The 26,808-nt window shown below is 44.1% G+C and overlaps 3 protein-coding genes across 3 annotated transcripts in view; 1 reads left to right on the top strand and 2 right to left on the bottom strand.

Moving 5' to 3' along the window:
• Positions 1 to 19,177, bottom strand: part of Snx27 (sorting nexin 27) — a 30,948-nt gene extending 11,771 nt beyond the window's left edge. Inside the window, exons 1-7 of the mRNA XM_084593777.1 lie at positions 18,854 to 19,177; positions 18,169 to 18,271; positions 17,930 to 18,058; positions 13,952 to 14,144; positions 10,706 to 10,776; positions 3,755 to 3,847; positions 1,075 to 1,326 (exon numbers count right to left, since the gene is read on the bottom strand). Coding sequence (XP_084449903.1) covers positions 1,075 to 1,326; positions 3,755 to 3,847; positions 10,706 to 10,776; positions 13,952 to 14,144; positions 17,930 to 18,058; positions 18,169 to 18,271; positions 18,854 to 19,140 — 1,128 coding nt within the window. The 5' untranslated portion in view covers positions 19,141 to 19,177. The remainder of the gene's footprint in view (positions 1 to 1,074; positions 1,327 to 3,754; positions 3,848 to 10,705; positions 10,777 to 13,951; positions 14,145 to 17,929; positions 18,059 to 18,168; positions 18,272 to 18,853) is intronic.
• A 35-nt stretch (positions 19,178 to 19,212) lies between these two features.
• LOC146198329 (lipid transport auxiliary protein 1) lies at positions 19,213 to 21,463 on the top strand. The gene is made up of 7 exons (XM_084593781.1): positions 19,213 to 19,592; positions 19,655 to 19,756; positions 19,924 to 20,035; positions 20,106 to 20,159; positions 20,238 to 20,401; positions 20,801 to 20,859; positions 20,928 to 21,463. Exons 1-7 carry the CDS (start codon positions 19,536 to 19,538, stop codon positions 21,163 to 21,165), a joined length of 786 nt encoding a protein of 261 aa, XP_084449907.1. The 5' UTR covers positions 19,213 to 19,535; the 3' UTR covers positions 21,166 to 21,463.
• Positions 21,464 to 22,051: 588 nt separating this feature from the next.
• Positions 22,052 to 26,808, bottom strand: part of Rbcn-3A (rabconnectin-3 alpha) — a 122,980-nt gene continuing 118,223 nt past the window's right edge. The window contains exons 59-61 of the mRNA XM_084593783.1: positions 25,659 to 25,748; positions 25,077 to 25,204; positions 22,052 to 23,099 (exon numbers count right to left, since the gene is read on the bottom strand). Coding sequence (XP_084449909.1) covers positions 22,899 to 23,099; positions 25,077 to 25,204; positions 25,659 to 25,748 — 419 coding nt within the window. The 3' untranslated portion in view covers positions 22,052 to 22,898. The remainder of the gene's footprint in view (positions 23,100 to 25,076; positions 25,205 to 25,658; positions 25,749 to 26,808) is intronic.

Raw genomic sequence — 26,808 nt, 5'->3', positions numbered from 1 at the left:
TATGCCGCTGTGTCTTGAAATCAGCGTTCATAGGCGCTTTCTGTACTGAGCGCACCCTATCTTGCAAAAAATTTATTTTAATTTGTCTACCGTGCAGATGACAACCAAAGTTGGTAAAGGTTTCTTTTATACATACATAATCCAAAACATCCCAAACATGCTTTTTTTTTTTGATGAAAATTGCGATTTTAATACCGCATCCCCGAATTAAAAAGAAAACAACATTGTTTCGTGATCCTAGGTAGTGTGCATGCAGTGATATCATTTCATGAAGAGTGTCACCTCGTCAAGACATACCTTACTACAACCAATCTTCATGAAAAATTTGTTTACTACAGACCAGCTGCAAAACATGCAAGCCAGCTTCCCTGCGAGGCAGAAATTCATGCACAATGACAGAAGGACCGGACAGCGCATACATCTACTACAGCCCACGAAGCTTCGAATGTAGTCCCTGTCGCAGAGGCCATTGTGCAAGAGCAGGTTCTCGGACGTTGTTGAGACGTAGGAATAAAGGGGGGAGCACTGCCACCTCGGGGGTGAGGACAGGAGTTTTATAATAGGGGGATCCAACCGGTTAGGAGGGTAGGGTAATAGTGGGGCAATGCACACACCTAGAATGCTGCGACGAATGGGCGAGGGGTGCGACAATTACCCTGCCCGCCAGGTGATGTACCAGTGCTGCTCCCAACTATAACCCCAAAGTAAGTCTATGCCGCCATTGTGCAGGAATTTCTGCCGCACAGGAAAGCTGACTTGTAGGTATTGCGACTGGTCTATAAAGGAGGAAAAAAATGTACAGTTGTCTATGGAAGGCAAACTGGGACTTCAGCTTCACTTTACTATATTCAAGCTTTTACTATATATATATGAGTTTACAACAGCAGGGTTCTACTGTATCTGCGCGATAAAACATCAATATTTTTTTTTCATCTTCTTTACAAAATTTTAAGAAATTGCTTTTTTTTTCTGTTAAATGCAAAAGAAATTTGCTGTACTACCCAAAAGCTACTACTTTTCCCATGGGCAGGAGACTTAGAGGGAAGCAAACAATGTCAGCACTGTAGTACACACCTGCCAAAAAAAGAAAGTTGCAGCCAGGGGGTGCGCCTCTGCAAGCCTTTCCTCCACCTGGGTGGTGAAGAGCCACTTGCGCACCAGCAAACATGTGGATGTGGCTGTTGAGTAGTTCTGGATGTACAAGTTGTGTGGAAATTCATTGGGACCCAGCCGACGCTCAAAGCCATACTCCACAATCTCAAACAAGGCAAAGTAACGCCACACATCTTGTGGCAAGCCAGCTTTCTCCACCACAGCCTGGTACACCTGCAAAGGAATACAAGCACAGAGGATGAAATACAAGAAATAGCAGATTGCCCCATATATGTAGATTGTCCACCTTGTGTTTACAGAAACATGCATCCAAAACTGAAGTGGAAGGAGATGATATCACACATCTAGAACCAACTGCCTCAGAGAGCTCCAGATTTATTTTGACCACGCAGATTTCTTTTACATGCACTTACATAATGCAGCACACAGAAATTTTCACAGAGGATTCTGAAAATGCACTGCTCTGTCAACAATAATTTTAAAATGAACACTTTTATAAGCTCATGAATGTGGCAGCATTTGTGTGTCCACGGAGGGTGTCACACTGTCACTGTCGAGAAATGAATTGATGAGTAAAACGAATAATTGTATATGAGGTAGAAGGTGAAAAAAATTTGTGTGCTGTAGCGCTATGACGAGGATGCATAATTAGCCCGCGTGGTTACGTGCTGTTAAGGAGGTTGGCGAAGTAAAGGGCACACTGGCCACCGCCCCACCACCTCCCAGTCTCCCACGGCGACGCTGCCACAGGTTTCCCTCTTTCCTCCGGTCGTAACTGGGAGACCTCCTTTCCACGGTCCGAGTCGCGGAGCACGTCTGTCGCAACTCGCTCGGGGCTTTTCGGTGGTTGAGCGCGCACGCACTCATGACTTCTACCGTGGAGACCACCACCGTCACCGAGAATCGGCCAGTCACCGTATGCATCTACCGCAATGGGCTGTGAGCGCGAAGCCGTTCCAGGTGAGCAGACTTCCTCTCATCTTCTTGTGTGTGCTTCCCCATTAGGTGATTTATTTCACCCCCGCATGTGAGCGAGACGTTCGCTCGCTACGGCGGTTGTATTTGAGTGTTGTGCCTTGCTGTGTACTCAAGCATAATAAACTCTTCGAGTATGTAACTTGGTGTTTGTCCCCTCTGGCCCGAACCCGCCGCAGTAGCAACTTCCTGCACCATGCTATCAACGTGCGTGTGCAAAAGTGCATATGCTACAACATTTCCCGTTCTCTCGTAGAGCATAGTAAGTCAAATCACTACGAGAGAATGCCCATCACACCAGAGTCCGCACGTCACCCTGCTGCAGAGCGGTGAAGTCGTGTGACCTCCTGCTCTCGTAGAAAATTACCAAGATCACAGTGGCTAGCATCAGCTCCTGAGCTCTCGCGGTAAGAAAAGGTTATGGTGGTTTTGCTTTCTTGCCATTGTGCAATCACTACTGCAGTGTTAGAAGAGACTGAAAAGTCAACCCTGCTCACTGCCATGGCTAGTCTAGGTGTCAATAGTCGGATACACACAGACACTCGATTTGTCACACCTCTGGCCCCACGTCGGGCGCCAAGAATATGGGGGCTGATTCTCGCAAGAATGCGCCATAGGGGGGCTAGACGCTACAGTCGCCATCTAGCCCCGGCGTGCCAGCCCTAGTAGACAGAGCTGAGACCCCCAACCCGCAGTGCGAGAAGTCGTCACTGTGGCAGGTTCGGGCCAGAGGGGGCGAACACAGAGTTACGTACTCAAAGAGTCATTATTATGCTCGAGTACACAGCAAGGCGCAACAACATTCAAATACAACCACCGTGGTGAGCAAACGTCCTGCTCTCAAACAGGGGTGAAATAGACCACCTAATGGGGAAGCACACGCAAGGAGGTGAGAGGGAGTCTGCTCACCTGGCGCGGCTTCACGCTCACAGCCCGTTGCGGTAGGCGTGTACGGTGACTGGGCGATTCTCGGTGACGGCGGTAGTCTCCTCAACGGAAATCATGAACTGCGCATGCGCGCTTGGCCGCCGAAAAGCCCCGAGCGAGTTGTGACAGACGCGCTTCTCGACTTGGAACGGGAGAGCAGCGTCTCCGGGTTACGCCAGGAGGAAAGAGGGCAGCCAGCTGCAGCGTCACCACAGGAGACTGGGAGGCGGTGGGGGGTGGCCAGTGTACCCTCTTCTCCGCCAACCTACTTATCAGCGCACGTAATCATGCGTGTTAATTATGCGCGGTCGTTATAATGGAGGCAGGGGATTGTGAATCACCACAGTGCAAAATTTCTAGTGTGGAGTAATTAGTTAAGTAGAGCAAAAAAAAGTCAATTAGAGAAACTGTGCAAAAAATATGTCAACATTGTGCAAAAAACGTGGGGGTTAACGAAACAGAAAAAAAAAAAAACAACCAAAAGAGAAAAAGCAGAAAGAATAAAATGATAGTAGCAAAAAAAGAAGCAACTGAGTGAAAAGTGGCAAACAAATGCAAAGAGCTGCTGGAGAGGCTTTCACCTAGAGATCCAAGTGCCTCCAACAAATTTTCGCATCTCTTAGAAGACATGCTTGCACTGTTTTTCGCTAGCTATTTTATCTGAACAATGCGTGAGAACACCTGTATGTTTACGATAATACCAATATGAATGGAAATACACAGCATAATACCAACTTACCTCCTCAGTGGAGCTGTTCTTGCGCACTTTCACCACTATGGTTGTTCGATCAGGTAGCAACACTTTGATGTCCACCAATGACGCGCTGCCACCCTTGAAAATACAGCCACAAAGAATAAATTGGTCATGCCGAGATCAATACAAATACATCAAAATGGCAGTTCACACTTCTATGGCTTTTTCAAGTGCCAAACTCATTCATGGTGTATAGATGGAAAGGAAAAAAGAATAAAAAGATCATCATTTCCAGTTTAGCTGCCAAGTATTAAGCATGCTCAAGTACTGTTCAAATCAAGTTTCAAAGTGAAAGCCTTAGGCCAGTTGAGGGCATGCATGAAAATTAAGAGGGTCTCTTAGATGTCTCCTAAGAGGAGAAAGGCGAAAGCCTAACCTTCCTCTCCTATCATATGCCTTTCATCATTTGGCTCTTATCGGCGTTCATTGCAGTACTACATATAATTATAATTTGTTTACAGGAAAGGAAAGGCGCAGTAGCTGTCACACTTTCTCCGGCAAGTGCGAGTTTGGATCGTACACCATCGCTTCTGTCGTGTGGCGTTCCTTGTCGCGCATTCAAGTGTGGGATTGCAGATGGCAGGAACGCTAGACAAGCAGAACGCATCTCGCAGAATCTCGCACACAGGTCCAACGCCTTTTAACAGGAGGTGTTGATAGATATCGCGCACAGCTCTCATGGAATTTCGTTCCATGGGCTTAGAAAGGCTTTCGTCTTAATAAGTAATCTTTAGCTGTTGCCCTTTATGCAAAGCAGGGCTCACCACATACTACACACTACTAATGGCGTTTTTGACTAGTCTATTGTAGCAAAACTTCAGATAAGAGCCAGCATCAGAAGGGTTATTCTGCAAGGGATGTAAAGGATGACATTAATCTAGATGTGCAGGCTTAGTGATTTTTTGTTAATCCTGTTGAATATCAGCTGTGTTCTAAAGACAGACAACTAGTTAAGCAAGCTTTGCACAATCCTGCTGAGCAGCTTCAATAATAGCATGTATCTGCAGATAGATGCCCACTGATGTGAATGACCAGCCACTTCGGAGCAGCTTCTAGGGCAAGAAACTGAGCAAAGGTATATGCCACATTATTCAGAGTACAGTCATGATTTCATTTTTGGAATTGGTTAGTGCGATGTAGAATTGGCGAAGTGCCATCACCACAGGCCTTGAAAAGAAAAAATGCATGAAAAGCCTCAAAAGAAAATGACGCATAGAAGGGAAAAAGAATCAAGTGAATATACAGTTTATTGCTGTATGGTACACTGCTTTGATCCACTTCTGCAAGGACCCAGCTGTGAAAGGAGGCGCTGGTTGCTTCCTGCTGAAGCGGTTCGGGGCAGAATGGAAATCATGCAGCGGGGAGCAAACACATCAAATCAATCGGGACAGGTGCAAACCCGCTAAAAGCTCCGGTTGATGTATGCAACAACAACAACAAAAAAGGCATGCAGCTGAGAGAAGGCACTCCTGTACAAGCTCGAGGATCACCTCTGTGTGGTAGTTGCCACATCATGCATTTTCATCATGCTCTCCGATGAAGTGATCACCAGAGTGTTTACACAGTTAAACCTCGATGTAATGAACTTCAAGGCAATAAAATCCTGTATGTAATGAAGTATTTCAGTTTTCACAACCTCATGCACATAGAGTACCATGTATTTTTAGCCTCAGTATAACGAAGTAAATTTTACTGCACTTTCAATGTAGCGAAATTTCGTAGCTGCCTCAAAATGAACCAGCGGAAATATTGTGCCGTGAGTGTGAAAGGTTGAGAGGAGCATGGACCAGAGCGGGTACGTGATGATGTACCACCCGGAAGACAGATGAAGACCGCATGGCAAATTAAATGTGAGTAGTTGCAGACAGCGTCGCCTGCTGCACCATCTGGGGCAGTATGAGTTAGGTTCACAAATACTGAGTGGAACCACTAGGTGGCATGAGCACCTACACAATGCGTAGCCAGCAAGACCGCTCAGGCAAAATGTCGCAATCCTGCCTGAAACGGGTGCCGAATGCAGTGCTGCGCCTGTACTCAAAGGAACCTGCACTGCAATTATCGCGTTTAGCCATAGAACTCTGTAAAAAAATAAACTGGAGCGGTAGGCACTCTGCTTAACAGCCTCATTCCACTGAAACGCAGTGCGCATGCTAAGAAATATATGAGCATGCTCGCTCAACGCGACAATCATCCTGTTTCAGCAGTTTCAGTTCATCAGGTGTGATGGAGGGCACCGTTTTCGCTGTTGCTGGCTTGGACAAAGTAAAGTGAAAAAGCCAGAGTGGCCCGCCTTAATTAACCTGGCTCCCATGCGGTTGCAGTGGCAGCAGAACACGGCATCGAATCGATGATGTGACTGGGAACTGGAAGTTCAGGTGAGCGGCGATGATGGTGAAACCGAAAGTATAGTTGAAACCCGCAATAACGAAAACCGCAAGTACGAATTTCTTGACGGAACGGAATATTTTAGTGGCACCAGTCAATGTTCATAAGATTCAATGCATTTCATTTGTCTCAACAACGAAACGCTTTCCAACTTCCATCTCACAACAACGAAGGTTTCTAAGTAGCAGTCCATACGTTTTGTTCGTCTGTAAGCCATAACAGGAAATTAAAGCACTGGACGCGTTTTAGTACGCCACTTTTAACTTTTCCGATGCTTCCACGCTACCAACAAGCACATTTACGAAAGCTGCCATGTTTGTTTACAAGTTGCTGATGATGATGACTGCGCACCTGTCGATTGAAAAAAAAATCCATTTTTGGCGGGCTCTGATTTGTTGCCAAACAATTCAAACGGGCACAGCCGTATTGTCATCACAGATGTTTATGTTGTTTGCAGCCCAGCAGGCTACACATCCATTGTTTTCTCTTATGTCTGGCGAGTTGACGTGCTGAGAAGATGCCTTCTCTGACCAGAAAGCAGAAGTTTTTGATGCTTCAAGAGAAGGTGGAACTCATCACTCAAGCTGCTAAAGGAAGGAAGAAAATGGATATTGCGCAAGAGTTTAGAATTCCGTGCAGTTCACTGCCAACAATATTGAAGTGCAACGACAGCATCTTGGCTGCTCTGGCGAATGGAGCATGTGCGCAGCACGAGACGGTGACAACGCCGACTTTTGAAGATGTAGACAGGGCTGTGTATGCCTGGTTCTTGGAACAAAGAGCAAACAAGGTGCCGCTGTCCAGAATCTTAGTGCAGTAAAACTCCCTTGGCTTCGCGTGCCAACTAGGGTATGACACTTTTAAAACAAGAAAAGGCAAACAACAATCACAGACTTTTTCTAATAAGGTTTTGCTTCCGCAAGCTCAGGTGTGTACTTATTCACCTGCACAGTCCTGTTTTCGCGATAACGAAAAATTTTCCACGCCCCCGGCAATTTTGTTATTGTGGGCTCAACTGTACTATACGTCTGCTTCCATCGTGCACATAACGCTCAATTCTACCACTATTCAAGGCCTTCTCCTTGAATTGTCTGTGAAGTGTTCTGAAGTGTTCTCTTCTTGCAAGATGACAAATTTTGATGTTGATGAAGTAAACGACAGTTTTTACAGACTTCGTTAGACAGAGGTTTAACAATATACCACATGTCAAATGATCACTTGAATTTTACACATTGGTGCGACTTACATTAGATTTTTTTCAGAAAAATTGTCATTTACAAAGGGGTGCGATTTAACAGAGTACTGTGTGTGGGCGGAGTTGGTCAGACATTAGAAAGTTTTAGCATTGCACAATTTACTGCTATGATTAGCCACTACGCGTTCCACTGCACACACCGAGATCCCTTCGATACCACAAGATGGCGTCACATGCTGGAAGTCGGCATACAGACCTGCCACATCAGAACCAATCAGCGCGTACACATCGGTGGTGTGTGGTAGCAAGTCACAGTGTCGGATCGTAGATCATCATCATCATCATCGGCCTGATTATACCCACTGCAGGGCGAAGGCCTCTCCCATATCTCTCCACTTAACCCGGTTCTGTGCTAGCTGCATCCACTTGACCCCTGCGAACTTCTTAATCTCATCCGCCCACCTAACTTTCTGCCGCCCCCTGCTACGCTTTCCTTCCCTTGGAATCCAGTTTGTTACCCTCAGCGACCATCGGTTATCCTCTCTTCGCACTACATGTCCTGCCCATGTCCATTTCTTCTTCTTAATTTCCACTAGAATGTCGTTAACTTGAGTTATTTCTCTGACCCACTCTGCACGCTTTCTATCTCTTAATGTTACCCCTACCATTTTTCGTTCCATAGCCCTCTGGGTTGTCCTCAACTTAAGTAGAACTCTCTTGGTTAGCCTCCACGTTTCAGCCCCATAGGTGAGTACAGGCAAGATGCAACTGTTGTATACTTTCCTCTTGAGCGATACCGGTAAGCTGCTAGTCATAATCTGCGAGTGCTTGCCAAATGCGCTCCATCCCAATCTTATTCTTCTTGTTATTTCCTTTTCATGGTCCGGATCTGCGGTTACTACCTGTCCTAAGTAGATATATTCGCCTACTACTTCCAGTATTTCGCTACCTAATGTAAACTCCTGTTCCTTCCCGAGGCTGTTGAACATTACCTTAGTCTTCTGCATATTGATTTTCAAGCCTACCTTTCTACTTTTCCTGTCTAGGTCATCAATCATTATTTGCAGTTCATCTCCCGAGTTGCTTAGCAACTCGTAGATCACACTATGCTAATTATTATGCTGAATGGAAACGTAGCCATCAGATGGGACTAAGAAACACAAAGATAGGTCAGGTGCTACACTAAGTGAATAAATTGAACAAAGAAAAAATGTCTCATCACTAAGCAACAACATGCCTTGAAACCTTGAAAGAATGAAAAAAAAAAATATATATATATATATATATAAATAAAAAACAGTTAAAATCAAAAGACGAAAAGCAGAGCGATGCTCATGATGCAAACAACTATGCAAACTTGAGTGTTTTAAAAACTTTTGTTCTTTGTCCACGAAATAAACAGATTGTGTGTTAATGCACATGTCACTGCTGTAATTCCAAGATTTCCAAGCTTCCAAGATTTCTCTCACCAATTTTCCTCTTGTAACTTGGTGCTTTTCGGTCATCAGTGTTGGGTTTTTCCATTCTTACAAGATTTGTGCATGTGTGCTGTTGCTTAGTGATGGGATTTTTTTTGTTGTTTCAATTCATTCAGCCATAAGTGTAGCACCCATTCTGTCCTTGCCTTTCTTTGTCAAGTCTGATTGCTACATTTCCGCTGAGCATAAGGTGCAACCTTAGGTCAGAAAATAAGGCACGGTTAATCCTGGTTTTATCAAATCTAGACATATCGAGCTAATTGCTTGTATCGAACTCTTAAAATATCCCCCTGAAAATCTAAAAGAAAATTATAGCACTCTTTGTTTATTGAACGCTTGTTCAGCGGACATTCAATATATCGAACTGCACATCACGCCCCTGAAACTGCAAGGGTGCTTCTCCTAACTGATCTCAGACTATCACTTTTCACCCCAGAAGCACGGCTGGGTCGGCTGCGCGGCCCACTGGCACGTGTTAGCTGTGCTAACGCTGTAAAACTGTGTGACAAGGTGTACATCGCGTCTACTTGAAAGTGGCGGGCCAGACGGTTTTTTTATTTAAGAGTGCTGTCATGCGGAGAAGCCGGTGTTTGGTGCACCGGCTATCGTGCAGTGAAACCAGCCTGGCTGATCGAAAGCTGTAGGCAGCAATGATATCAGGCGCATCCTAATTTGAAGTTGCATGGGCACAAGCCTTACGGGTCGCTGCACTTGCGGTGAGCTGTGTGCTGCTGGTAATGTTCAACGACACAATGTTGCTGCCAGAAAGGCGCCGCTAGCACGGGTTCACCGTATTAACAATTCTAGGTCACAAAGAAGCTCGCCTGTTGGAATGTTTTATACATCAAGTTATCGATACATTGAAATATTTTGTGGTCCCTTTCGGGTTTCACACATCTAAGATTGACTGTATATATTTACTGAGGAAAACACAGGTATATTTATTGCAGCAGTGATCACTGGGTATCGGTAGTGTAACTAAATTTTGAAGTGAAAGGTAATTTAACAGAAAAGTGGAGCAACCACATGCCACTGTAAATATCCTAAATGATGACTTCTACGTGTTGTGTAATGTGATCTGACAACTATAAGTGGCTCCCATCCCAAAGACAATAATTGATGAGAATTATTCACAGCGCCCCTTTAGTATTGCTTTCCTACACCGGGTGTATACATGCCACACTAAGCTTAACTTCTGCTTTCCAATACAGCAACGAAGCAAACCCCAAAACTGATGCCCACTGAGAACTTCACAGCAGCAATATATTTCCCCATTTCGGCAAAAGAAACGACGTGAAAGTCAACACCGCCGCAGTTTACGGATGTTTGTGCCATGCACAAATCAGACATGCCCTCTACACCAGGGCACTATGACCGGAGTGAATCCCTGCAAGTTGAAGGTGTTTCTGTTCTCTGCTTTCACTAAGGCAGGCCAACTACGGGCCCGGCATGCATGCCAAGCAGCTTTTTTCCCGGCAGAGACTGGTACCAAACAATCACATTTGCGATGGGGGATTTCAGCTAAATCTCAACAAGAGTGGCAAGTTTCACGAGGTATTGATGCCGAACGTTCATATGTTAATGTGCCTTTAGCAGAGGTTTACACGTAGGTTTATACATAGCAGCTGCGAATGTTGCTTTTATAACAAACTTTCAGTGCAGGCTTTCCTTTTGGCCCAACTGGTGCAGCAATCACATCGCTGCATGCCTGATCAGACTTTAATAGAAAATTCCCCACCAAAAACCTGGATACATGAAGCCTAGGACATACCACACATGTGATATGATCACAATTACCATGTACGGTAGCTGAAAGACACAAGTGTGCACTAAATATCACATAGGTAGGCCATCAAGTGATAAAAATCTTGAACTTACATGTTCATCATCCATATCTGTGAGGAAGTCCTGCATAGTATCACTTTCGGCTATGACTCGAACTGCACAAACTAGGTGCGCCCCCAAGAAAAAAACAAGAAAGGAAATGAGTTACAAATACAAAAAGCATGTGACAGTTGCAGTACATATACCCTAAGTACAAAATTGCAATACTATTTGCAGTACAGTCACGAGCAAAAAAATATTAGCACAAGTGACAGGGATCGATGCTGTGGTTTTGGCTCCGTCATTATGAACAACGATGGTTTCATTTTTGTTAGTTTAAGTCAGAAAAAAATAGATTTTGGTGGGCTGCAACAATTTGCTGCACTCTCGTTATCAGCCTCATCAGCCGGAGCGCCATGCATTATCATTGCAGCAATCCACTGACCCGTTACGCTAAGCTAACATTTTGTAGTGAAAGCTACATTGGCCACGAACTTGCGATTTCGCTGTGGCAGTGCTCCGTGCAGCTGGCGGACACTGCGCATTTGTCGTGCCAGCTGGCAATTAAGAACATAGCTAGACAACCAGGCTAGCCTGAACTTGCAATCAAGATTAAGATGGAATAGTCAAGCTAAGCAACTGCTACTTTTATGCTAGGCCGGTCTCCTCATAATATAAAAAAATAACACCCAGACTCCACCAGGAATTGAACCTCCATTCCTTGGATCCCCAGCTGAGAGCTTTAACCAACTGCACCGTGCCCGGGATCATGAGTAGCGTATCTTAATTCTCCTTATTTAGCATGAGGATGATAGTAGTGATGATGATAGGCTAGTCAGCGGCGCATTTCGGCTGAGCGTGTACTCATTAGACAGATTGGATTGAACTAGACTCTACTGGATTGGATTGGATTAGACTTGATTGGACTGGAGAGGAGTAGGCAGCCCAGCGCCAGACACGTGTGCTTTCGCTATGTATATCCTGGCCTAGCTGAGCTAAGTCACGGCCAATTTTTTTACTTGCGACTGTACACATCCAAAAGAATAGAAGCAGCAACCGCAGTAAATTAGTGCTCAGCATCGTACTCCAGCCATACTGTAAAGGCCAGTCACATGCGAGAGCTGTTGGTGGTATGCAAAATTTTTTTTAAGGAGCCAGCTCTCAATTGTTTTTCTTTCAGGCACTGTGCCAATCCTCCATTACATTTTCAGGTATTTAAAACTTCCCAACAAATCTGTAGCCACATTCTGTGAAAATAATTAACAAGCCTTCTCCTATTCCTTCCACCTATTGTGAATAGTTTTATCAGCCTCAGCCGAGATGCCTTGAAATCCTAGTACTGGCTCTTTATTGACTGTTCTTTTTCATCCGTCATTATTCCCGACCTCCTTCGACTCACAAAAACCAAATGTAATCTCTTTGGAATCACTGTGATAAGAGCTATATTATTCAGTCAATATTTTTAGACTATACAGATACGCATTTTTTTAGAAGACACTGGCAGGCAAATATCAATTATGCAACATAATACTCCTTGGCAAGACAAGACCTTACTACTGGGATCAATATGATGAAAGTATAGATGACTTGTTTCTGCTTCATTGACCTGTGTGTTTATAAAAGTAATTACATGAAACAGTCTCACTGTCGCCTTTATATACAAGCTAATTGCAACACACACAAAAAATATGGAGACATTTAAGCTCGGCCTTTGAGGGTGTGATGTGACAGCGTAAACTACCACCTTACATATAAAGGCCCGCTTCCACCAAGCAGATCCAACAGCGCTGGAAGGTTGATTCTTATTCCATCTTCCCACATAAAATAAGCAACCAGAGTTGGTAGCTCCTCACAACTTTCTAATGTGTTGTCTCGTTAGGCCATACAAACCATAAAAGAATCAGTGCTTGGCCATGTCAGCCGCAGCTAACACCTGCCAGCACCACGCTTGTGATTTTTCGATCACAACAACAACGCCGGATTTTCTACGCACTGGGACGGACCTTTATAACGCTATTGCTTTAAAACAGATAAGGTTACAATGTTCACTGACAGGACGTTAGCGAAATGCTAATGCGTGCTACAATTAAATGCATTGAAGTTTTGGCATAATCACACAATTTAGAACGGTCAAAGGTCATCTGCCAATGTTGGCACCATAGATGCGAAAATATCTGCAAGTTGTCTAAGTTTTACATTAGCTAAATAATCACATCTAGAGAACTCTACAGAAGCATTCATTATCAGTCAAACTGAAGATGAACCTGTCTTGAGGCTGTAGTCCAGAAGCTCTTCTGCTGCCTGCCGACTCGTATGCATATGTCAGGAGGGAGGCACGTGCACTCCCCCACCCCTTACAACAGCTCTAAGATGAATCAAGATTGAAAAGAGCACCTGAGTGTTAAAAAGAGCACCTGAGTGTTCCGGCCAAATGATGTCAAGTGAGTGTTAGGATTCATGTAAAACATGCACTTAAATAATTAGTCGACATTGACTAATTTTTTAAGTATCGCTCTGAAAGCTCAGGTGTGAATAGAAATGTCAAGCACAAAGAAAATAGTCTGACCCAGGTGTTTCCGACAAGGAAGCCTTAGCACGGAGCTCTGCCGTGAGCAGTGCAGAAGGGGCAAATTTTCAGACGCTGTGGTTGAGTTAGAACCCAGGCACTCCAGTCACTAGCCAAGCATCTTTACCACTGAACCATTGCGGTGGGTAGATGTAACAGATTAGCTGCTATTATTTCAGTAGAGGAAGGCTCATGTTGGCAGTCTTTCGTGATAACCGCGACGACAGCAGCCTTACGGCAAGCACCACAAACAAACCAAACTGTCGTGGATGCGGTTGCAGCTGCATACATGCTGCATCTTTTTTGTTTCTGTAGCAAGCACCTGAGGTTGCCTAGCCAATGATAACATTAAGCTAAATTTAGTGCTGTATACTTGCAATGGGCTATTATTGCATAATTTGCTGTTTAGACGCAGCGGGACTGTTTAACACAGAATGGCGCCCCACTTGCACCCGTTTAAGCAACCAGAGTGTGGAATTATAAAGCTTGTTTTCAAAATAACCAAAAGCATACCGGAAACTAATGTATCTCTATGAAGCAACTTAGTATGGCTAATTTCACACCCTCCATCAAAGTTTCTGCCTGAGTATGACTGGCGGAATAGAAAATGAACCAAGCTGCGATATTTTTAGCACCACATACTGAAAAATCACCCTCTGTACAGACATTCAATAAAAAGCCCCAATGAAACACGCAACATGTTGCAATGCTAGTGCAGAACACATCAGATATACCTTTTTCCAGGTACTGTTCAAGGCCTCTTCTTCGTGAATCTAGCTGTTGATCTGAGAGTGAAAATGGCCATTTGCCTGGGAGCTTAGGAAAAGCAAAGTCAGGAAATTCTTTCTTGAGGTTCAAATGAAGTACCGAGAACTCTCGGTAACGCCGCGAACATAGGTGCCTTCCAGCCATGTAAATATTGTAGACCTGCAAGGTAAGATACCATTAAATGCTGAATGTTCGTCAAAACCCTATTAAATGCCCCTTAGGTAACACTTGGCAACAGGCTTACAAGGTAACAATAGCCTTACGAAGACAAAAATTTGACTTTTGCTGTCAACAACAAGCATGATATTATTACTCAGCGTAACAATATAAATAAAAAAATGAACAAAGGTAAACTTTTACTCAGAAGATTTACAAATGTGCCCCCGGAACTTCATTTACATAAGTGCAAAAATATAGCTGACTGGCCATAAATAACTAGGACGCCAATATACTACCACTCTGAATTTAACACATAAAATTAGCACCAAAAGAGGACGCGATACAAGTAACGATACAAGTAAATAGGATGTTACACAAAATAAGTGGCAAAAGCTTGTGTTCACACAAACATACTGTTAATTAGCCTTTGTTCATTAAGTTTCACGACTGAGTACATAAAAAATGAAATTCAACATTGAAGCTATTTATGCAACAGTCTTTCGAAATGGCGTCAATAGACTCTATACACAGCTTTCAGCACTTTTTGGGGTCTTAGAAGCAGTCAGAACAAGCTTAGTACAGTCATAATGTGTTGGTAAGAAATTTTTTGACACTTGGGGCAGTGCGTGGCCTTGCATTATTATCATAATGTGTTGGCAAGAAATTTTTTGACACTCGGGGCAGTGCGTGGCCTTGCATTATTATGTAGAAGACTACATTGTACAGATGCCCATAGGTCAGGATGATGGCGTCCATCATATATCACGCATGCATTTGAGCCCACGAAACACAAAATTCTTGATTCACTGTCTGCCCTTGAAGGCAGAAAGTGAATCTCATAGTGTATGGTGCGCTTGTCCTGTGTACTAAGATTGTCCTGTTTCCTAGTATGCCTTTTTCATAGCGTGGCACGCAATTTCTTCAAAATGCTAAACAAAGTATGACACCCCTGGCATCGAAAAAACTGTAAGCAACTATAAATGTAGTCATTGCCTACTGCTGCACCTTTATAAATGATAGAAAACACATGGATTGCTGTTCGGTGTTACGGCTCTTCATCTGAGGGTCACATCAAAAACATGTTTTATCTTCAGCAACAATATTTTCCATGAACGCAGCATCCTTTTATCTTAGCAAAATGGCACACATTGACACGCGAATCTCCTTCTGGACAGTCGTGTGATGGATGTCCATCCGGAGACTCCAGTCATCGAAGAATGGATTTTTCCGACGTGTAATGCTACCTAGTGGCTGCCATTCAAGCAAATGACACATGTCAACCCTACAAGGTTGCACCGCACAAACGCACCAATGTTTGTTTTGTGCAGTCATTTCTGGAGAAGAAAACCCATCTCTGAACTCTATGGACAAAGGCCATATTTACATCTATGTTGTGTCATTCATTTAGAAATTCATATTTTTTCTGTTTGCTACCACTCTTATGACATTAATGCAACTGGGCTCCTTCACAGAACTTTAAAATTGCAGTGCATTTTAAGCTGAAGTGATAATCTATGGCAACACTTCATGCAATTGCTATCTAGTCCCCGTCACTCACTTGCATCGCTCACGCTTTGGGTTTCTAGAAAATTTTCCTCGTCACCCATAAGCAGCTCATGAGGCTCAGGCTCTGTGGGTACATAACTTCCGATTGCACTACATTACATGATGTGGCACAACCAAGGAAGGGCAACTTGTCTGAACATGACTGCCCTAGTAAAACCTGCAAGCCACTGTTTGGGTAGTGGACTGTTGAGGCAAGGAGCAGTAATTGATGCACACATAAAATAATCGAGGCACATTTGATTCGTAAGAACCTAACTGTGTGCGTCAGTACTCCATCGGTGAATCTGTCAGATAAGGAAATCGTGCTCTTTGGTGATAATGGCATGAGCGTGCGATGAGCATCTCTTTTCACTTTCTTGGTGTCCTTGCCTCTGTATATGTGCTTCCGTACTCTCTGTTGCAAGTAAATGCTGTGCCCTGTATATTTCTCACATTCTGTCTTTTCTGCACTTCAGGTTTCACCAAAATGAGCACTCTACCAAGTAGCCCAAGGATCAGCCTTGCAACACAAAGAGGCTTAGGCTGGGCTAGGGCTAAGTGGTGCGATACTTAGTGATCCTGGTCTGGGTCTAGATATGAAGCCTGTGGTCTTGGCTAAGGTCAAGCATTGAGTCTCGGGGCTCAGAATGCAGCCCGTGCAGTGCACTACACATGAACAACCTTTAAGGCCATGATTCTCTAATTAGAAAACCTGTACTAGAGAATAATACTACCAGCATCGACATTCTTAGTGGAAGCACTACAAAATTACTGATCTTCTGCTTCCTAGTTGTCTGCATTTCGTTGCATTTGAAGAAGTCCATGATTTCAGTAACTATTCCATTCAACTGTATAGACAAATGTAAGCAGCAGTTCAAGTTAACACAAAGACCTTGATAAACTCTCCATACATTAGTTATGTTAGGTAAACATATATATACAGTCATGCCTTGCTACTTTGAACACACTGGTTCTCGAACAAAATTGTCCATAGAGCGAACCGTCCACAATAACGAACTGGAAAGAAAAAATGTTTTTGAAACCTACGCTATGATTAGTCTGCTTTTTTGCATGGTGGTGGCCAGTGAAGTTGAATTTCAACATTTTTTTTTTATTTAGAAGTCCACTGTCACAGACACCATTGCAACTTGAAATTATATGGTGCAACTTGACTTGTCTAGTGGTTTAAGATACAGTTTACAATACAAAAGTGGTTTAAGATAACAAAGTCGAGGAGAGAACAAATTATTTTGCTAAAATTGGGAACTTCATAAGACTGAGTGACGAATTTCTCAATCACTTAATTCGATGCATTCGATCATATGGAGTAAAAGCACCTAGAAAACAGACTATTTAGCCCTATGCTTTGCACAATCAAAGTTTTCTTCACAGCCACTCATACAGTATGGGAAATGGTAACGTACATGGGCTTACAGAGTTCACACTGTAAGGCACAAAACGACAGAAGTCGTCGGTGGTCGCCACCTGAGCCATTTACACTTTTTAATTGCTTTCCTCAATTGGCCTGTTCTCAAAGAGCAAAATAAGAAACATCTGGGTATGGACGTACAGATTTTGCGCTCATCACTATCTATGGCCCCAATAGACTTTGTGTATTCCACCTTTGCACATTGCCCTGACAACAAGTTTCCATATTAATGAAGCGTAAATACATAGCTAAAGTTTGGTCCCCAGAAAAACTGTCTATACTTCAAGGCATCCATACTTCTGGCGATCATATTACCGAGGCACGACTGTACTACCTTTACCTTTATTACTTTGCTAAATACACTTGTATTCTGCTTTAACTTACATCTCAAACTTACAAGTGAACACACCACAGGGTCCTCACACTGAACTGACAAAGGAAACAAAAACCTGTCAATGCAAACTCTCCTGAATTGATAACTTAAAAGCGCAATGTGCCCCTTGTGATACATGTCAGTGACTGAAAAAGCGACCTTCTTAGTTGTAAGCATCAGTGTCTAAGCAAAAGCGGACAGTGAGTTTGCCTGATATCACCAATATTACAAGCAACCTTTAAATGGGGCTGGTTCTGTTTAATAAGTGCATAACAATGACAAGCATAGATGCTGAGATGGCAGATCCTCGCAGTAGTTGTCAATACTATCTGTAGTTTCCCATGCAATTCCACACAAAAACACCTTGTCAGTCAAAACGGTCGTGTATGTTCATTATGTGCAAATATAATGCAAGGAACTGGGTTAAAAAAAACTCACCACGAACTTGTCATTGGCTCTTTCAATATAGTTATAGTCCGGGATTGAGATGGGTAAAGAGCGTTTCTCACTGTAGTCAACATACGACACCCCAGAAGAGTCATCACTTGGTTCGAGCCGTTCAGCTTCCTGGCAATGAAGAACAGCAATCTTATCAGCCAATGTGCTGTTTAACAAAACTAAGACATCTGTCTATATGCAATGTATGTCAGACAACGCACGCAAGCACATTAACCTACCTGAGCTGTGACAGATATGACAGTAAGGGTAAGCTTGTCTCCGCCAGATTTGATAAGGTCCACGACCTGCTTGTGTGTGGCTCCTTCTACGTTAACCCCGTTGCTAGAAGGCAATACAACGAGATCAGTAGTCTGAAGGAGCACAAAAACATATCGAATGTGAAGCGCGAATGCGAACACCTCCAAACAACGTTTCCGTATACAGAGATGGCTAAAGCGACTACACTTCCAGAATTTTCGCCTGTATTCGTGCTCCTGTACGCCTCCAGCTCGCATCGAAAGCCACTTTCTCCAACTTCCTTGTACTGACACTGAGATAAATGCGATGCTTCACAGCTTGGTCACCCTTTGCATCAGCGGATGCTTGTCAAGTCGATCACCGTCATGGCACTAATACTGCCAACCACCTGAAACTTATTCTCAACTTTGATCCGGAAACACTTCAGAGGTCTAGTCGCGCGCTTTTTCATGGCACAGACTTCCCAGAAATAGGAAAAAACATCACTATCACAAAAAACACGGAAACACATTAAGCCTAACCAAACTTCACCGAAAGCGAAGGTGAGCTTTGCTTCTGCACCCACAGACGACAGCCACTGCCACACAGTACACGGCACGACCCGTGCTCAGTAATAACTCACTGGTAACCATAAACACCAACAAAGCAGCACTGGACGATGCATACACTTCCAAGATCCTGTCGCCGCGTCGAATGCCAGCCTCCTCGGCAGCACCACCTTCGAGCACCGCGCTGACATGCTGTAGAGGCGCGTAGAGTTCGCCGTTGATACTCTTCAAAGGACCACCTTCACTGACTTGACCGCGCACATTGAAGCCGAACCCAGTTTCAGTCTTGCAGATGGTCACAACTCGCGGCCCCAAATGAACCGGCGCGATTATTTTCTCGTCGTTCGGAGGAGATCTCTCCGAGTCGCTGTCTGCCATTTTGGGGCGGTATCGGACAAAAAGCATCGCGGTCACGTGCTACGAACCGCTGGCAAAATACAACAAACGGAGCCAATCGGAAACCAACTACGCCTTCCGCCACTTCCACTTCCGCGCAAGTGAACGAAGACGAAGGGACGAAGGTACGAAAGTCCGCAAACGCGACTGGGGCTTCGCACTTAATCGTCTCGCAAAATTAGCTTCTTTTACCATTTTAAAGTTATGTGATGTTATGACGTGGTGTTACACTAGCTTCGGTACTCGACCGGTATCAAGATTGGTCATCTCTGCAGATGTCACCGCATTCACACCAAGATTAGCGAAGCTGGTGAATGGGATGCTGTGTGTGTTCGGCCACGAATGCGTTTTTTTTTACACGCTCTCATACCTCGTTATCACCTGGGCCTCACTAAAATGAAGAAATGGCAGATCGGCTTTCTGGAGTTGCTATTATTATCTGTATTGCGCTAGGAGTTCTGGTAAGTGATGGTAACTGCTTCGGCATTTGCTTGTCAGTACAGTGCGGTTGGTATCTTTTCAGACCTTCCTACTTCTGTTTATATTCGCAAAAAGGCAAATAATGCGATTCACCCTAAAGTCGAAGCACAGCCCTCACGTGCCGATCGGCCATGGAGTGTCTAAGGCAAGTTTGTTTGTTTGTTTTTAGGTAGTTTAGGCTGGGAAGGGGGGGGGGGGGGGGGGGGGAGGGGTTGAATGCAGTTGTCATTTCACCCCGCTGTCGTTTTGCAGTCATTGAAAGATGAAGTTGGTTGAATGCAGTTGTCATTTCACCCCGCTGTCGTTTTGCAGTCATTGAAAGATGAAGTTGACAGAAGGCTGCTGGTTATCAAAGATATCGCGTACGAGCCTACACTTCTTAAGCCGACCGAGCGAATTTCTGCCGAGTGCAACTTGTCTCAAGGTATAAGCGTTAACTTTAATTTATGTATGCCATGAGCGCATATACGTCATTATTGCATTTTCAATTCCAGTGCATCCGCAGCATTTACTTCGTATGGGTGTTGTGGACAAACTTTCGGAGCTAGGTAATATGCTCGCCTCGACTATATAGCAGACTACGCTGTAGCGATGCGCTAACAAAGGTTTCTGCATTCCGAAACCAGAGGAGCATCTCGGAGGCATCGACAAAGCACGGGTCCGTAAACCAGGACAAGATGTCCGAGTTTTCCTCTTGCGTCAGGTTCATGGAGGACCCTTTGGAAACTGTGATCCCCGAATCATCCACAAATTTCTCGACTTATACGAACATGCTCGACATAGTCCAAAGGTAAGAACAGATCTTGTAATAAGCAGTATTGGTTACTGAAATGATGCAATACACATTACCTTATATACCATGACCCAAAAAAGAAAGAGGACGAGTACTAACTTTCAGCTCCTTCAGTGAAGTTCTGCTCGATCAGTTCAACTGTTCCTTCCCGTGCGCAGCATAAGTGAACTTCCATGAGGGCTTTTCATATGACTTTACATATCTATGGCCACTATTGTTTCAGTCCATGTGTGTGTAAGAGAAACTCTACATGGGCACTGGAACTGTTCGGTTTAGTTTCTCTGGCAGTGCATAGGAAGTGGCATAACTTTTCAACTTTTTTTTTTTTATGCTAAATTAAGATACTAGCCGAGATTTTCTTAATAAATTTTGCATGGTTTGCTCTGGTCTCTGCAGGAGTTCACACAAGAGCATTACCTTGCCTTCATGAACATTCTGGAGCAGTTGAAGTCAAGGTAAGACTGCCATGATGCACCTTTCGACTGAGAAGTGGTCTTCATCGCTGCTCTCTTCACTTCCGTAGTCTACCCTCTCGAGACAAGACTACTGCACGGCTCAAGGATGCAACACAGCAATCCAAGAGCAGCGGATCTCCAAATGTGAACTTCCTGTCTTCTACAATGACTCTTCCATTACCAGACACCATCCTGCCAGGCAACAATGGGAGGCCAGTGACTGAGCCACTAGCTAGCTGCAGACCACCTGCTCTCACGTCAGCTGAAGATAACAGCAGAGATGCTGCTCTGGAGACATCTGTTTGAGAGCTGTGTACTGCTATTGCTGTGCATTAACTTCCATCATCGGTGCCACCTACACTTGATGTTCTCCCCTTCCTATTTCCATTACTGGGGCTGTGCGCAGTATAAGTGAACTTCCATGAGGGCTTTTCATATGACTTCATTACATATTTAATACTCGCCTTCATAGTTGGATGATTTGTGTCTCGTGTGAAGCGGTTGTGATCCCTTGGGAGTCTTCATGTCTGAAGTACAAGTGTAAGTTTTCTCAGTGTATATGTGGTTAGAACTATTAAAAAATTAAAGAGCACTGCAGATTCTACATTGGAGTAATGCGAAAGCACGGATGCTGCTGTTGGTTGCTTCTAGCAGCTTAATTCACTTCTTGTGTGCCCATTTGTCTATGGCACTTTCAAACTGCGCGGAAATCCCTTCCTATGCCCTTTTTAGGCTCTACTTCCGGTTGCGTGACGTCACATCCTCTACCGCACGTTATTTCACTTGTTTACCCCTTTTAGTCTTTGGTACTTTCACATTGCGCGCCAATCCCTTCCTATGCACTTTTTTCGGCTCTACTTCCGGTTGGTGACGTCACATCTTTTACGTCATATCCACTACTGCAGCCGTTTCTCTCCGCTTACACTTCCACCTTCCTCCCTTCCCATATGGCACGGTCCAGGTGTCCACAGAACAAGTGTGGCAGATACTGCGCCTTTCCTGTGAACCAGTTAATCTTATTAATTACCTAATTAACTCATTGACCTAATTATTTTTTCTGCAGCAACATTACGTCAGCCTCTATCGATGGACACCACTCATTAACCTCTACCACTTCTCAATTAGCCACAACTGCTGCGGACACGGTCTCCGGACAGAAATCTGTGAACATAGCGAAGTAACGCTTTCGCATTAAAAAATGCTCACTACACATAACAGACACATTCTCCCACTTTAACTTTTTATTTCAGACACAACTTTCACATTTCATCATCACCTCTACAATTGCTTCTAAAAATAAGGCTAAGTAGAACAGAATGGCGTAAGCAAAAATTGATGTCATAAATACATATATACAAACGTTCTTTAGTTTTATATACTAACGCCTGCGCATGCTTGTTTTAAACGTCTCGGTATTGTCTTCAGTGAAGGAAAGACTGCAACCGCAGATATCGACTAGCAATTAAACAGCTTTCATGCATCTACCACGCACGATGGCTAACCAAGCAATCAACAGCCAGCGCATAATTTGCATAAAACAAACATATTTCCAAGACTGCCTCATCTCCCCACTGAAGCCATGTCCCGGTTTCGCACGTTGAGAGGAATGTCACTTGGAATAAGACCATGTGGCAAATGTGACTTAACTGGGAAGTGGGGAAGAAAAATTGTCTTATCACAGCTACACTGCACATTAAACAACAGGGCATGGGCATAAGGCCATAAACAAACAAAAAACCCAGGCCGACAGAGCACAGCCAAGAAGGCTTCTTATTGGGAACTAGCCTTTGGCAGCCCAGTGGATTCCTGTCATTCCATTACTGCAAAAATCTATTGGGGCTCGCAAGGATACACGAGACCAGGGGTGGCAGAACATTGGGTGCCTGGATATATGGCCGGAGCGATCAGTTTCTTTCAGCAATAGCAGTAACGGGAGGTGCGATTGGCTCCTGCCACTCCACATGTGGTTTGAAGTCGGGGATATGGAAAGGTGCAGGGGACAGAGAAGCGAAATGTAATGGCGAAAGCGGGCTGCGGAGCTAGGTGAAACTGGCCACCACAGCATCACGGTCGGGAAGCTGGCGCATCTTCATGGAGCCATCTGCACCACAAGAGTATAAGCGACCCTTGGCATCAGTCAGAAGGTGTGTCACACCCATGCCGATGTTGCGGAACAGTGTACTCCGCGAGTGCTCGCTGGGGAAGGCATACAGCAGCACATGAACAGGCAGACCCCAGACCTGCAAGCATAAATTCAATGTGATGTATGACACTTTGTAGCTGAGCCATCTTGTGGCAAGGAAACAGAACTACACAAAAAGCTATCGAAGGAGGTGCCATAATGATGGACTGCTACTTTTTTGCCGCATACCTGTGCACTTGCCTAACTTGGCCAAACAAATTGCAGTCGTTAGTATATAATGCGCTTAAGCAGTTACAGGGGTGGAAGCAGGCTTGAGCATTTTGGAGCAGCTCAGGGGGCAGTAATAAAGCCATTTTGGAGCAGCTGTAGAGCTGCTCTTTCACTTCCTGACATATAAAGAAATCCAATTTGGTTAACTTTTTACTCCAATGCTTTTCTGAATACGCGCAAATCTCTGACAATATGTGAGAAAAACTCGGAACATGCATGGATCCGTAATTCAACTGACCTGAGCAAGAATTTGGAACAGACTAACAGCAAACGGAATGTTTGATTTTATACTACCTAACTGAATATCAACTTAACTTAGTGGTGGTGTCTACCACTTTGATGTGCTTAAGCACTGCCACTAGTTTGGAGTTCACATCGATGAGCAGCACATTTCACTCGTGTCCCGTGCATATCCTTGATCTTATGCTTGTGCTGATAAAATTCTGGGCACTAGCGAGCACTGCCTTCGGGAAGGATAGATGGAACTGAAGGGTAGCTTTTTCCTCTTACAGATTCTTTACTTCACGGCCTTTTTTCTGTCAGTGGCTGCTCACATTATCGCTTGAGCTATGCGGGGGCTCCTTAATTTCAAAACGCTGGTAATAGCCCCTGTATGGTTTTCCAACACTCTTGAGGACACAGTGATTAGCATCTAGGTGGCGTCACCCCCATAACAGTTCAAGTATGCTTCTGTCTGACGTAGGCATGACAGCCTTGACAGTGTAGTACCTGCTTGTTTTCACAGCAGAACGATTAGAACAACTCGTGCATTCTTTGCAGCTGGACAAGTTGGACATGTCCTTTGCCTGCCAACTCCGTCTGCAAGAAGCATGCTCATGTTTTTTGAGGCTACCTGTCAACTACCACCTACTAAGGCAGGCTCGGCTCGCAATTTCCAACATGGGTTTGCACTAGTGATTTTAATGCGCTCTCATTAAAAGCCTATCAAAGGCACGCCTGTGATTTTTTGAGCTGCGAGACTTGGTCGTTGCCACCAGAAAATCTTAAGAGCCCAAGCTCTACTTCCATGCCAAACCTCAATGTCATCTAGCTCTGAACATTTGACCTTTATTTACCTGCACAAGCTAGGCACCATGCAAGCACACCAGTATTCACCTCGCCATAGCTGCGTCGAAAAAAATTGCCACAACCGGGTTTCAAACCTGCGCCAGGATGAATAGGTCTTCCCTGACACAGGCACGAGAGCACTGCTATCGCCGTAGCCTGTAAAACTGTATCATGCTCTCGCGCTGTAAAGCAAATATTGTCTTCATCAAGTTTCAACTGCAACACACTTTTGTGTTGTGCAGTGAACATCGCCGTCTTCATGAAGTTTCACCTGGGCTGCTCCTTCATTTTACCTAGGTAAATATTCCATACATATACACCACCTGGGCAAGTGCGAGCAAGGTCTGCGAGCATAGTGTCTGGCGAATGCACTAAGCGGCGCGACAAAAAGAGGCGGCATGATGTAGAGGAGGCCACTCTCACTAAAGACAGAGACCGCAAACATGCAAGATAGGCTGCTGAGGCCATTAAACAACAAGAAGCTAGAAGCCTGTTGCCGAAAAGCCTACCAAGCGCAGAAAAGTGCCAAGATTGAAATGGCAGAAGTAACTGTGGCTGTGGCCGATGGCTTATGCTCATGAAACATTAAATTTTTTTCTAACACGGGGGTACTAATATTCTCGTTTTAAAAGAACATTACGCATGTAATTTTGCACTTGATGTGCACAAGTATGGCCTTCTACATTGAACCATGTTGTCGAGGCATCATACAGCGCATTACTGGCAATGACCATACCTTGATGTCCCCATCAGCAGAGCCAGTAATGTAGTACTCTTCCCGGGGGTCCAGGGCAAGGCACTTGATGGCTGTATCATGTGCCTGAAACTTGTGGCGCAGCTGCCGCTGCCGCACGTCAAATATGACTGATTGCAGCCAGGTCAAGGCAGGGAAAGGACAAGCGCTCCAGGGTCTGCCTGCTGTGTGCAAGCATTTACACTGGGATTCTTGCAATGCTCTGGTTGCATATCTGGTACACACACACAAGCCAATGCTTTCTCGTGTTCAGAACTGTTGCACTGCTTGTTGATGCTATATTTCCGGCCAATCAAACTGGTAAGTGCCACCAGTAACTGTTGCACTGCACAAGCAATCTGTGCTGGCAATAGACACCGGAATGCAACACGACACATGCCTCCGAATAATGAAAACAGCAATTTTACCAAATACAGTTTTGATGCACTGTACAGTACTGTGACAGGGCACAGGTTCTGCACAAAGATCCAGAGTTAAAAAAAAAAATGCCAGTCACAACAAGATGTGCCCCATGCAAGCCGCCCAAGAGAATGGTAGACAGCAACAACAACAACAAAAGGATACAGACGTCTCCTTTCTTGCCGGCTGAAATTAAGAGCTGGTTTTGTGGTGCAAACACTACAGCTGAACTGCCATGCTCGTGGCAAGAAAAGGCTGAAAGAAAAGGAAAATGCCACAGTCAAAGGGGAGCTTGAACAGAAAATAATATACTACTATGTATATGAACCTCCTGCAGGCCAGAATAACAATACAGCTCTTTTAAGATTTTGGCCAGGCAGAAAATTTTAAAACAGGCAGCCTCAGTGCTCTTTCAGCGTAGATATGGTAGACCTTTGTATGCAAGCTTATTAAACATAGCCCAGATGAATACTGGTAATGCTTGAGTACAGTAGTGCCAGGCTTTCATTGTGGAGTGACCAGCAGCAGAAATTTGCTTACACGTCCTTTTTTTTTTTTTTCCTTTTGCAACATTCTTTTTTTTTTTTTTTTTTTTTTGCAGTGGTGACTATTAAATGACTTCCACTTATTTTCTACTTCCTGTACACTTCTACTCCCTCACTGTGCTAGAAATGTAGGCATGTCCTTAATTTCAGTCTCCGGAGAAGTCCTTAACCAGTAGTGCTAAAAAGGATAAGCTACGAACAAAATGCACAATAAGATTTAGCATGTAAGCTTGAACAAGTAATCGTAAGTTCTTTTATCAAACCAGAATACCTGGAATGCAAGTGCAAGGATCATTTCAGGGTGGGAATTATTGTATTTGAAAATTTTGGATAGCAAATCAAATATCCTCCTAGTCAATTACTTGGACAAATGAAGAAGTGTATGTTTTAAATTAGTTGAAATCAATTGAGTACACTGTGAACTTTTCAAATAACCAAATAGTCAGGATAAGGTTAAAATTTGGCCAACCATACCATTTTTCACTGATGATAGTATAAAAAAGAGGGTCCACAATTATGCTGCATATCATCCAGAGATTCATTCATGTGGCGACATTCATAATGCTCATTCATGGCCCTCAAGACTGGACAATGTGGCAAAGCTTAGACAAGTTGACCTAACTCTGACCAGTCTCAGAGGCCATATGACTTGTGCGTAGTGTTGCCCATTTCATGTCATGAGGTGTGGCTGTAGTTTATTCTCTTTCGTCATAAATGGCACAACATAATTTTCTGATATATATATATGTGTATAACTTGATGATCATAAA

Source organism: Amblyomma maculatum, chromosome 2, assembly GCF_055883805.1.
Source record: "Amblyomma maculatum isolate TAMU_Amacu chromosome 2, ASM5588380v1, whole genome shotgun sequence".
Lineage (NCBI taxonomy): Eukaryota > Metazoa > Arthropoda > Arachnida > Ixodida > Ixodidae > Amblyomma > Amblyomma maculatum.
Note: the sequence above shows the minus strand (reverse complement) of the source record. Positions and strands in the feature narration are given on the sequence as shown.

What these genes read in the sequence shown, in the direction of transcription:
- LOC146198329 (XM_084593781.1), top strand. Translation starts at nt 19,536, where the DNA reads ATGGCAGATCGGCTTTCTGGAGTTGCTATTATTATCTGTATTGCGCTA. An exon ending in GGACAAACTTTCGGAGCTAG is followed by an intron (nt 20,160 to 20,237) that starts GTAATATGCTCG and finishes TTCCGAAACCAG; the next exon opens with AGGAGCATCTCGGAGGCATC. An exon ending in CTGGAGCAGTTGAAGTCAAG is followed by an intron (nt 20,860 to 20,927) that starts GTAAGACTGCCA and finishes TCACTTCCGTAG; the next exon opens with TCTACCCTCTCGAGACAAGA.